The following is a 13,299-nucleotide window of genomic DNA, read 5'->3' on the forward strand; positions in this document are numbered from 1 at the left end:
TCAGGCTCTGCAAATTACGCAGGTTTTCCTCTTTTATTCTGTGGACAGATGTGGCCTTTTCACTCGGTAAAATGCCACTGAAGCCATTTTACATATTGACGTCTGGTGTTAGAAACTGAGGATGTTTAAAAGACTAAAATTTCAGGCTTCAAACAATCTTGTGTCATCGAGCAACATCAGGCCTCTCTTGTGGCATCTGATCGAGCATCAGGCCTAATTTGCATCATTCAATTCTCTCAACTGTGGAATAGCTTTGACCTTCCTCCATCATTAGTGACAGAGTGAGACAGAGTGTCCCTCTCACCCCCACAACCCCGCCCGCTCTTTTTCTTTCATCCATCACATTCACTTCGTTCCTGTCCTCCGTGTCCATCATCTCTTCCCTCGATACCCAAATCTATCCATCGCTCACACTGTGGTCATATTATGCAGCTCTCCACGTATCTATTTCAATCTTCGCCCTTCAATTTCTTTTCATCACACTTTTTCTCACACTCTCCTCCTCGAGGTGGGTATATATCGAGGGGGCGTCGGCCGTCTTGGTTTTAAAACTCCCTGTTTGGCTTTCACCTATTTAACGAGCCGGAGAATTGAATTAATTTCTTTTCTTCTTGATGCCGAAGGGATATAAAAACACACTCGTGCACTTAATACACGCAAACATGCGCGCACACACACTGCGCTGTACAGGGTGAAAAAGGGGCCGTTGCCTTTCAGGTGAGACGTCTCCAGGGAAATGTTTTCCTTTGCAGAAATCGCACATCTATCTTCGCAATCTGCGGCTGCTCGGTTGGCGTGGAGAAGACGACGTGACTTCACTTCCCAATGACCAGCCCTTGGGATCGCCCCACCATTTTGTTATCTGGAAACTCATTAGCCTTTAGAAAGGAAGTGACACCAGAAATGAACTCCCTTCACATCCCATCTTGAGCTTGGTATTCAGAGCCGTGATGACAGAGTTTCCTGTTTTTATGAAGGCGTGGTTTGTCTTTCTCTTCAATGATATGAAACCTCATTTATCAGCATGACCTACAAAATACTGCACCCATGGGTGAAAATAAGACTAAATGTTCTGTATTTATCTCACAAACATGAGGTAACACCATCAAATAAGGCTGATGGGTGGTGACCAAGCTTTTTGGAAGCATGTGTGAGATAATTAATGAATCATTTCAATCCATGCCAGTAATAAGGCCACAGATCCCCATAGGGCAAGACTAATTCAAGGCTGTTCAGTCACTTGTCATTGTGTGTGTCACTCAAAATGATGGAATTTTTTCCCCCTTTTTCTCAGAGACAGGTCAACTTTGATTAAATGATTTTATCTTCCTGCTATTCTTAACTCTTTCTCTCCAACTCACACTGCCGCTAATGGTGTAATAATCTCTGCACTTGCTGGTTAATTACACCCCAGGATAAACAATTGCCACACTAAATGCCTTTCTTCAATACACTTATAAAAAGCCATGTAAACACTGGCTTATTCGCGTGTGGCCCGGGCACAATTTGTGCTGCTTTGTGTAGCATCAGCAGTGCACGTACTAGATTTAATGACTTGTAAGTCTTATATCTGCCTACCAGCTGGCGGGTGTCCAAACCTCTGATCTGCAGAGCGAGCTCCTCGTCGTTCCTGAAAATACATTACGGGGCGCACATACAGTACTGTATCATCACGCAGACTGGGACACATGTGCCATTTCAACACATCACACGTTTGGGTTCAGAGTCGGCTCTGCTCGGCTCTGAACCCAGAAGAAAAAGGTGAGTTTGTACATCTGTCAATGTGAGGAGAATGGGCTCCAACCTGCTCGCTAATGAGGAAAAGTCCCGTCCTGAATAACAGGACCACACTTGTAGTCGCTATAACTGCTGAGTGCACAGGAATAAGGTTAAAATGTGTAAGCAGGGAAAATCTCTCTATTAGGGAAACATTCTTGTTCTCTGCTTAGTCGTGAGCAACGTCAAAGGCAAATTTCCATCGTCTTGTAAAGGATAACAACGTCTTTGTGGTTCTAATTCTTTGCTTTTGAGGACCTGCTTGTATGGCATCAGCCTGTATGAGCATGTGAGCGAGAGCTGCCTGTGACATAAGTTTAAACAGACCTAAAGGGATTTAGTGATAATGCGTGGGGAGACTTTTGTCGAGATGTAAACCAATCTGTTCCCCTTTTAGCCTCGGCATGCCAGTAATGTCTGGCGACTGAGCTGAAGTGACCACTGCACTGGAGATTTATGATGACCTCTGAACCCCCGAGATCACATGACTTCATTAGGGGTTGTGGAGGAAAATGTGATGTCACACGGTGGAAATAGGAGCATGCATGAGTTTACTATGACTGAGTCTGAGAGAGTTGAGCGAAAACCTAAAGACGTTAACACCTGAGCAGGGACCATATAGCTGCAGGCAAGGTTACAGATCTAATAAGTTAGATTCCTGGGCTGTCTTCTGTTATTTGTTTGCTACTCTATATGTATCTGCTTGTCTGTGTGAGTGTGTGTGTGTGTGTGTGAGAGAGAGAGAGTGTATGTGTGTGTGTGTGTGCGCGCGTCTTTTCATGTGTCTGTGCTCTCAGTATGTGTAGCCATGTGCTCAGGTTTGAGCCAGAGAAAAGCAGGTCAAAACACTGCAGGGTGTGAGAATCATCAGAATGGCTGCAGCTAATTAAACGTGCCAGGCCTTCAAGAAAAACAAAAGGATCCGTGTTCACGAAATGCAAGGACTGCTCTTTGTTTTCAAAACACTACATTTTGGATTAGTTTAGATGACCAGAGTAACCATTAACCTCCTCAGACCCACTGCCTGCTGTGTGTTATTTACCGCACTCAGCCAATGAAAATGCACCGTGCTTTAGCTTTGTAAATGAGTCGACTGTAACCAGGCACTTAATGTCAAGTTTTAACTTAGGTTACAGAGTTACTGAAACTGATGTGTACAAATATGTACTTCATCTTTTTTTTTTTTTTAGAAAGACCCAGTGATTTACTGTAGTTTTTTTTGTGACATTCAAACAAGAGTAAATAGTGCATTTGTTGGGAACTACTTTCAGCTGTGGATTATTTCTGTAGCAGGATAGTGTGGGTACATGGGTCTGATAAACTGTAGCTACCACGGTGCATGGTGATGAAGGGACATGTCCCCCAGAGCAACGGTGTGTTTTTAATAGTTTTTGGACAATGGAGCTCTGTGACACAGACGAATAAGATACATCAGGCTTTGTCTACACAGAAAGCTCTTGTTATTGGGATTAGTTCATTGTTTGTCTTGGTCTTTTCATTGGATTTGTCGACAACAGAAACATATAAATGTGAACCTCATCCTTCCTAAATGTGGAGAACACAGGATTTCATCTCAAAGGAACAAACGAGTGACAACGGCTGTATTGTTCTCATAGTTTATATGAGGCCATTATCACTTCAATGATTAAAAAATGTTTGTTTTTGGTTTGCTTATTTTGTTTTGATTAAGAAAATTGATATTTTAGATGAATATTCATGTTATCTTGAGTTTCTCATAAATCAAAGACTTGCAAAATTTGGAGGATGAGAATCTGCCAGTTGTCAGAGTTCATTTTAATTTTAAATTGAGATTGTTGACAATTTTTTTTTCCCCCAACAATATCTCAGTCAGTTCATGTCAATGTGTGTTTGTTCCTCAGGGGTCAGTAATGAAAGATTGTCACAGAGAGGCAACAGATGGGACGCAACAGAGTTATAGATGAATTCCGCTTTTGACGAGAACAAACGGCGTTTGAAGTGATTCTTTGGATGCTGCTGTGTTTTGTTTTTGTTTTTTGTTTTTCCCTTTAATCCCACCATGCCTTCCGCATATTTATCACGACTGTCAAACACAGGACTCTCTTCAGCTGTCAGATTATGCCCGGAAAGAAGAAGAGGAAACAAAGACAGAGGGAGAAAGAGAGCGTGTGTGCTCTAGTTTAATCTATTTTAGGTGCATGGGGGATTTCATATATTAAGGTTGAAGCACCAGTGCTGTGAAAGCTGAGGCGCTGAAAACTATTTAGCACTTAGTTTTGTGATTGGGAATACTTCTGGCCAATTTTCATTTTTTACAACTGCCGGTCATTACTGTAATCTGACCGACGAGACAGGATCAACCGCAGCACAATGGATGGTGCTTTGTTTCGACAGGTGGAGACTTTAGCGACGCAGTCACACGGTTTCTCTCTCTGGTCTCGTTTGCAGTGAGCTCAGAGAAAATAATTACACCAGGAAAAAAATAAAAAAGGATGTACAGATACAATCACTTCAGAGGACTCAAACATGCCCACACACACTCACTGATGTTTGTCATGGATTTGATGATCTGGACTACACAGCACTGTTGCTCATTATAACAGAGAGGAAAATAACAAAGCCCCGCATTGAGTGGGAGCAAAATCAAGCAAGGAACAAAGTAGCTCAAGACATCAAAGAAGCGAAGCAAAAATATTGTGTCTTTCTCAATATGCGTATTCTCAGCGGCACAATTGATGCAAAATCTACCAACTAAAGTACGATGGGAGGAGAAAGAACAGCGAGATCGCTAAACCAAGTGTGAATCAGATATTTGTAGTGAAGCAGTCAACAGCACAGAGACAATTGAAACCAATGAGGATGTTTTTGTCCCATTGTTGTCAGCAAATTTTATTTACTTCATACGGTGTGAGGTCCTGAGGCCAGGTGCATATTTGGTGATTTGCTGATCAAATGTTATTAAATGTCCCATTGGTTGTGTTCTTTTGTTCTGCGTGCAAAGTTGACGTTATTGCACATATATGATGATGTTGCAGTTTAATGAAATGATTTACACTCCCTCTGTGAGTGCCACAGTTTTAACACCCACAACACCCACCTGTACGGTCAGTACCGCCTGACCCCTCCACAGTTTTTGCCCTCTGAAAACATTTTGAGTGTGTTTACATGTACGGGGCGATCGCACCGAGGACAGGCTACTTATACAGTATTCATGTTAATATTCAGGTCAGGAGTGTTTGTGAATAAACTGAGTGTTCCAAATACTTTACCGCAATGAAAACACAGTAGATATTTACTGTCAGTAAAGTGTGTTTCCGTCTGCCTGTTAGTGTGCTCTGTTTCAATTTCTGCATAAGAAGAATTTTTTAGTTACATTATCTTGGTACACCCTCTTCTTTTACAGTGGTTTAATGACATCTGACTGGAGCGTCGTTGTTTATCTTGATGAAACAAACAAAAAATACTCACTTAACATAAATGAATGGAAACACACAATTACCATTTAGTCTTGAAGATTTTCTGGAATCTTGGTTAAAATCTGAACTGTATGTAGATTAAAACTTGTGACTAGTGTCTCTGCTATTGTCCAATAACATGTAATGTTAAATAAAATGTTAATAAAAAGGTTTAAAAAAATTAAAAAAAAACCCAGACAGACAAACATACAAGACGTCCTCAGCTGAACTGTCAACCTTTTCAACCATTTCCTCAGTAATTGAGTGTAGAATAAGACAGGTCAACTATATGCAGTTCAGTAAATAGTCAGTGATTAATTGCCCGTATGTTTTATGGATTAGCTGCTTGTGTCTAATCACTTTGAGTAAGTTCTGCTGCTCTGAGTGAAACTGATACAGACTAAAGCTATCAGTGTCATGGGATTTGCCAGTCAGACTCCCCACTGTGCCCGGTACCCCTCACTGAGGTTTCAGTGTTGGTGAAGTTCAAAGTGAAAACATGACACACACACCCACACACACACACGCATACACACATAGATAAAACGACCTTTCGAGCTCATCTCCTTTCTAATCCACTTAATGTTGTCTACTTCCTGCCCACACACCAACACAGACAGCTTCTGTCTGAATTCAGGGACATTTATAGTGTGTGTTTGTGCATGCATGATTTTGTTACCTCTTTGGGACCTTTTCCAGTATAAACACCAACCTTGTTGGGACCAGCCGTCCTCATGGGGACTAAAGCCTGGTGCTTATGAGACAAAAAGTCATTTCAGAGGTCCTGGTTAAGGTTTGGGTTTGGACTAGGCTGTCCACAATAAATGGAAGTCAATGCAATGTCCTAAATAGAATAGCTGCGCAAATCTGTGTGTGTGTCTGTGCGTCTGCGTTATTCAGCAAACAGTCGTGTCAACATTAAAATTATTTTTAGCATGGTGCAAGTAACTTGTTTTTGGTGGTGTGATGTTTGCTGGGGAAGTCATTTGAGGACTGGAAGAGATTCTTTTCCCCTTAATGAACAAGCAGCACATGTATTTTTATTTTTTTATTATCTGTCTTGTGGGGTTTTATCTTCGCTTGTTTTAGCTTTTGTTTGTTGCGCTGTTGCTCCTCTGTGGCTGTCAGGCATTGTTCCTGATGCACTCTGCATGATGTTCAGTTTCAGTGTGATTTTGGCTGACTTTGATGCAGGTAGAGAACTGAGGCTGGAGTTTGGCTTCCTTAGCTCATGCCACTTTTTACTAACTAAGTCTCAGTACTGGTGGCGTCTCACTTTGCTGTGCTTCTCAGGAAAGATGCAGACATACACCAGCTCAGAGATATCACAGAAATGTGTGAAGTATTTTTGGGGATCACCTGGTTAGAGGGGAGACAGTACAGTAAGATGCTGCGTGAGTCAGAAAGCATCTCTTTCTTGAAACATCATCCCCCCTGTACGAGGAGACAGTCATCAGCAGAGGGGTGATGCTTCCTCAAAGGATGATGAAGCGTGTGTGTGTGTGTGTGTGTGTGTGTGTGTGTGTGTGTGTGTTTGGTTAGGTGTGTGTGCTGTAAGCTGCTTGCTGTGCTGCAGACTCATGATGTCAGGAGTATATGAGAGGATTGAAACTGGCAGTGTGAATATGTTACCTAGCCTCCTCAGCTCAACAGCTTGTCTACTCAGTGTGTGTGTGTGTGTGTGTGTGTGTGTGTGTGTGTGTGTGTGTTTTAATCTTCTTTATATATTTGTTTTTGCATATTTTGTATGTTTGCACTGGAAAGGAGGAGCTCTCCAATCTCGTTGTACTTTTAGTATAATGACAATAAAGGGCATTCTATTCTATTCTATTTAAAAAGCCATTTTGTGGTAAAACTTTTTCACTAAGTCAAATTTATCAAAGTTACCCCAAGAGTAACTTAAGGCCTCAATTATATTCCCTTGCGTGGGCATAGTTGAGGCATAGTTGTTCTTATTATACTCCTTTTTAGTCGGCTTTGAGGAGCACATACATAGTTTATGCCTTTGTACTGCAGTGGTTGTACAGACCTGTGTGGACACAGAAAACTGGAGGTTAGACAGAGCTTTGTGTATGCCGCACTGATGATGAAATTTATACCAGCAGACCTTCACATACTTGTGTTTGCAGAAAGAATAGCATCACCTAACATCAGGCTGACGCCACAGCGTCCTGGAGTACACTTCGACATCACTGCAGCAAGGTGGGAATGAGATTTTCAGGGAGTGGTAAGTTGCTCCTAAAGAACAGCTTTCAATCACATAAACTTGGAGCAGGAATAACGAGTCAGAAACAAGGTTTTACTCCTCATCTGCTCCATTTTAGATTATTTTAATATAAATATGACTCTGCTTTTGGTCTCTACCAACCGCTGAGGAACATATATATCCCTTATGCTGCTACATACTCCACTATGTTCACCAGCCAGTTGCTAGCGGTGTCTGGCTGCTGTGCTGATGCTGAGCAGGTAGTGTACAGTGGGTTTGGCCCACTGCCTGCTGTGGCCTAAAGTGGTGGTTGGTTTCTTGCAGTAATGGCATCTTCCAGAATAAAATGCTCCAAATACATCTGAAACAAGCCTCCTGAAGCAGGAGAAACTATGTACTGGGAACAAGTGAAATGATTTCACCCGAGAATGTAGGTTTTGAAGGCTGAGTCCAAATAATCTGTTGAAATGGCTGTTTTTTAATAAATACAGAAGTTTACATATTTGAATTATTAATCACAGTACAGTATATTATAATGTGCTGACCAATGAAACTCCACTGCAACGGTGTTTGTGTTTTTGTCTCTAATCAGCTAAAGGTCAAACCAGGCAGCATGTCAGTCTACATCAGTTCACACTCGCTGCCTCAGTGACTCAGAGTTCTTAGAGGAGGAAGAGGGTGAAGCTACAGTAGGATTGCATGGCACAGAGCGCTGGCATGAGTATCGCCTCTCTTAGCAAACTCAAAACAACTGGAGCGTCTTTCACGTTGCACACTGCAGCTCACTGATCTGATGTCACCTAGAAAAATGTTCTTTTTTCTTTGTGGACATTGGGAGCTGCAGTTTATGGTCATATTGTTGTTGCCAGTTGTTGGGTGTCACTGTAACGACGGCCATGATGCAGGAAAGTGACCAGCGGTTTGTGAATGTGCTCGTCCTCTATTTATTTTCTCTGTTCCAGTTTTTTATTCATATTTTATATTTGTGTTCCCTCTCCAGGCGTCCCACACCTCGTCACTGTGGGGATCCTGCTCTGTGAAGCTCTTCCCAGGGCTTCTTCCGTTTTTTCCTCCCTAATTATGTTGTGATGACAGTTTCCCTTTGTTATCATTGTGAGTCTCAAGCGTTGTTGTTTTTTCACCTTCTAGATTACAATGTGGGATTTGTGAATCCTTGCTGAGACTTAGACTAGAACAGACACAAAAAAAACACTTGATTTGACTTACGAAACTTTTTATGTTGACTAGCTGATATTTCACATTTTAATTTAGCCAAACTGAGAATTTAGACTTTAATGAAATCATAAATCTCTTCTTTGAACAAGTTTACCACAGTTATCTTCTCCTTTGACCATTTACATTCCCCCTTCTCTCCCCCCTCTTCAGTGCAGTTGTACCAAAGAGCTGTTACGTTGTGTTCCACACTTGAGTTAGGCTTAAAATGGAGTGACTAAGCACAGATTTAATATTGGACTTATAGCTACTTAGCAATGGAAAGTACAAGCTGTCAGCTTTCCTCTGACAGTAAAAACGTCAAGTTTGCACCTCGGTTTGTTTGTAACAATAAGATGTAAAAGCTTCCTCTAATAACCTGCTGACTGCTCAACAGCTCCTACATCACTGATGCTAAAATGTGTCCTCTTTGAGAGGTTTTTTATTGAGTGTGTGTAGGGGTTAGTGTGTGTTTGTGTGTGTGAGAGAGAGAGAGAGAGAAAGAGGGAGAAAGCCAGACAAAGCTTAGGAAGGAGGGATAGTAGGGTTGAGGAGATCCACGCTCTGCTGGCCAAATATAAAGGCTTATAAAGGCTACCAGTCAGCATGGATGACCTATTTACGGTCAGACACACTGCCTCACAAACACACGAATACACACCAGACAATGTCTGCAGCCTTATTTTTCTCCACAGTTATTTGGGAAGCATCTTATCTTGGCAACGCTGCTTTTAATCAGACTAACGTGACTGTATAAATCAGGTGAAACAACGGGTGTTTGAGACATCTGGCTGTGGTCATCAGTGGCATGATGATGTATGTGTGATTGGGCAGGGATGTTGTTCCCCAACATCTGTTCATTAGGTCAGCTATCTAAAAGAGTTATTTTTAGCTTCTGGGCTGATTTTCCTCCCATTCTTCTTCCATTCTCTCTATGCACAGCTGGCCCGTGGCACACTCTGCCTTCCTCACTGTCTGAATAGTTGTGGGATTTGACACTGCTGCTCTGTTAACATCTGGCAGACATTAATTTACAGTGTGTAGTGTGGATTTGGGGACTCCTGCTGTGATTTTGTGTGTCGGTTGTCCAGGTGTAGGAACATACTGTAAGACTAACCCTGTGCACTTTAATTTCAAAGCAGAATATGGAGGCAGTCAGATCCACAGAGGGAGATGGGCTGCAGATAAAACCACCTGCTGCAACAATAGTAGAAAAACCTATGCTCGGTATTTGGCATGGGAGTGAGAGTAAAGGTGTATATTTATTCGCCTGCTCACTGGATGATGTGCAGACTCCTCTGGGTCTCTATGTTTGATGAAGTGTGCGTGTGTGTGTGTTTCTAGGATCCCCGCCTGTCCTTGAGTCAAGCAGTGAGGACCTTGTCTGCCTTGACGATGTCAGCTCACTGATTCATGCTGCGACTCTGCCACTGACCCATAGGATGAGTCTCAGAGGGGTGTAGAGACAGGTTGCATCCATCACACTGCCTAAGAGCTGAGCAGATGTGCTCTGACATACACACACAGGCACTTTATACACTCAGAAGAAAACCAGGAGTTTACAGCCATGCTGGCAAACTAAGCACAGCAGTGCTTTTAGTTAAATCCTGATGTTAGCATGCTAACATGCTCACAGTGATAATGCTAGCATGCTGATGTCCAGCAGTTATATCCATAACAACTTATTTTATCAACTTAGCACTGACATTTAAAAATAAGCAATAATGCAACCTACAGCTGAGGCTGGATGGAAGGTCAAACATTTTGCAAGTGTTTAGTGACAAACCAAAGCAATGATAAACTGAAATTTTGATTTCATGGTGACACTAGCAGAGGTCAGGTCATCAAAGTTATGAAGATTCATCATCTGGGCACCATGATCGTCTGCACAAAATTTTGTGCCGATCCACTTAGTAGATGTTGAGATATTTCAGTCTGAATCACAAATGTCAACCTCATTGTGGCACTAGAGGAAAAGTCCAGGGATCACTAAAGTCATTAGTTTTCATCCTCAGGGGGCCATGAATGTCTGTACAAAATGTCGTGGCAATCCATCGAATAGCTGTCAACATAGTAAAGTTTAGACCTAAATGTTTCATGGACTAAAAGGTGCAAGAAGAGGAAATATTATCACACTACAAAAAAATTATCCAGATGGTGGAGGGACCCGGACGCAATTTTATTTGAGTTCGTCTCATAAAGAACTCGTTATTTCACAACATCTGTATACTCATGTTTGTTTTTCAGTCTCTGTTCCTCTCCTGGGCTCTATTCCACAGAGACACTGGGGTTTGCTGCTCTGTTGTTGTGGTCATGGTGAGTTGTTGCTGGTTGACAGTGCGAGGCTGAGTTGTTGCTGAGAAATGGGTCAGTTTGTGCAGCAGTCTGCGCAGCAGCCTCTCTCTGTCTCCCAGCGAAAGGAAAAATCGTGCCAGATTTCAACCAGATCCTTCAGATACAGGATCTGTAAACAGTGTTTTCCAGCAGGCCTGTCGAAAATTGTGGGACTTATCCACCCTGAGGCTTAGTAGATGAGACACAATCTCTGGGGTTTCTACTGCAGTGTGTGTGTGTTATCATGTGTGAAAATATGAGTGTTGTGCATGTGTGGAAGGAATTTGTCTGCCATCATTTAAATTTAGCTTAAATCCCATTTCATCCTGTTTGATCCCATTGATGCATTGAAACAGTCAGATATGATTAGACATTCAAGAGGCTGTTTTCTAAATCCAACTTGCTAGAAAGAGACTTGAGGTGAAGCCCGTAGTAAAGAGTGAAGTGGTGACTTTTGGCTCTTTTAACTGTGACTCGCCCTCTGAACACTGCCCATTAAGCACAAACCAACCCATATATTATTAATCTGTTTGGCTCTTCCTGCTTCCACTGCCAGCATCAGAGTGCATTTTAACATGATACTCCCTGGTGATGATGATATATTCGCTCTCATCCCCACTTCATCTGAAAAACAAACATCCAAGCAAATACTCAGGAGTTTAACATCTGGGGTTTCTGGTAAGCAGTTTGTGTCTCAGAGCAAAATAAAAAAAATTAAAAAAATAAATCTCGTTATGAGGCAGCATTTTCCTCAAGTATGAAGGTATGCCTACCCTTTCTTGCAAACTGGATGGACACTGAGTTGTGTTCCAGATCTAATGCCAGGTGCTCTTTGACTGTCTCTGAGTTGAAAACTGTGTGTGGGAGAGATGACAGTTTGCCTGAAGGAATGTTAAAGCACGAGTGATTCATCTCATCTTTGTGCAAAGGAGGACCAAAACGATTTTTAATTCATACCCAGCAAAATGCCACGTCCTACGCTCACACACATCAACAACATACCTGATCAAACACATAATATGACTTGAGTACACAGTGATTCAAACACCTATTTCTGCTCACATTTCGTCAGCAAGGCGTGCACGGGTTCTGGGCGTAATGTGATTGTTGAGGAGCTCAGTCTGTGTTTGTGTGTGGTGATAATAAATTCATTGTGTTTGTCAAAATGGAGCAGACGGTCTCAGTGCTGCAAGGAGAGCAGAGGAGATGCAACTTGCATGAATTCAGCTGAAGCAAGAAGCTCCCAGTGTCCCAGTTCTCCAAGCAAAACCATAGATGAATTAGTGAAAAGACAAATTATCTTAAATATCTTAAATGGATCTGTGTTCCTGTAATGGGGTCTCTTCAGTTGTATTTTAATGCAGTGTCATGATGCGCCTCAAATCTCCACAGCTTTCAGCACAATATTACTTGCAGGACGCATGGATAATTTACAGCCGTGTGGATGTAATTTTTATGAGCCAGGGAGATGAAGGATGATAGGCTCCATTTTTCTTTTTCACATCTTCTTCATGTCTTTACCCACTTCTCTTTTTTTCTTTTTCTCTCCTGTCTGCTTCCGCCCTCCCTGTCGTCCTGCAGGTGTATGGTGTACTGACCCTGCCTGCGACAGGCGAGGAGTCAGAGGACCAGGGCCATGATTGGCTCTCCTGGCCCTGGTGGGCGTGCCTTAGTGCCATGGCCGAGGGTGTGGCGATGGGTCCTGGCTGCTTCTCTGGTCGCCATGATAACCTTGACACTGCCAGGAAGTAGCCAGGCCTGTCCGCCACGGTGCGAGTGCTCGGCCCAGCTGAGATCGGTGTCGTGCCAGCGGCGGCGGCTCACCAACATCCCAGAGGGCATCCCCACGGAGACACAGCTCCTGGACCTCAGCAAGAACCGGCTCCGCTGGGTGCAGGCCGGTGACCTGGCGCCGTACCCGCGGCTGGAGGAAGTGGACCTCAGTGAGAACCTCATTGCCACATTAGAGCCCAATGCCTTTGCCACCCTCCAGAGTCTTAAAGTGCTGAAGTTGAGGGGAAACCAGCTGAAGTTAGTGCCCATGGGGGCCTTTGCCAAGCTGGGAAATCTGACCAGCCTGGACCTGAGTGAGAACAAGATGGTGATTTTACTCGACTACACCTTCCAGGATCTGAGGAGTCTGAAACATCTGGAGGTGGGAGACAACGACCTGGTTTACATATCCCACAAGGTAAGCTCTCCAGCATCTTGTCAGTACATGACTGTTACCAATGAAAAACTGGTTGGAAGAACATTTACTTTGTTAAAGGAAGAATTCTCTTTAGAAATTAGATCCCAGAGGATCAGACTCTCATACTGAGCAGTGGAAAATATTCT

General features: G+C 42.8%; 1 protein-coding gene across 1 annotated transcript in view; it reads left to right on the forward strand.

Annotated features, from left to right (window-relative positions):
- LOC108883592 (leucine-rich repeat and immunoglobulin-like domain-containing nogo receptor-interacting protein 3) overlaps nucleotides 1–13,299 on the forward strand; it is a 35,710-nt gene that overhangs the window by 13,340 nt on the left and 9,071 nt on the right. The window contains exon 2 of the mRNA XM_018676928.2: nucleotides 12,544–13,153. Coding sequence (XP_018532444.1) covers nucleotides 12,599–13,153 — 555 coding nt within the window. The 5' untranslated portion in view covers nucleotides 12,544–12,598. The remainder of the gene's footprint in view (nucleotides 1–12,543; nucleotides 13,154–13,299) is intronic.

This window comes from Lates calcarifer, linkage group LG4 (assembly GCF_001640805.2).
Source record: "Lates calcarifer isolate ASB-BC8 linkage group LG4, TLL_Latcal_v3, whole genome shotgun sequence".
NCBI lineage: Eukaryota > Metazoa > Chordata > Actinopteri > Centropomidae > Lates > Lates calcarifer.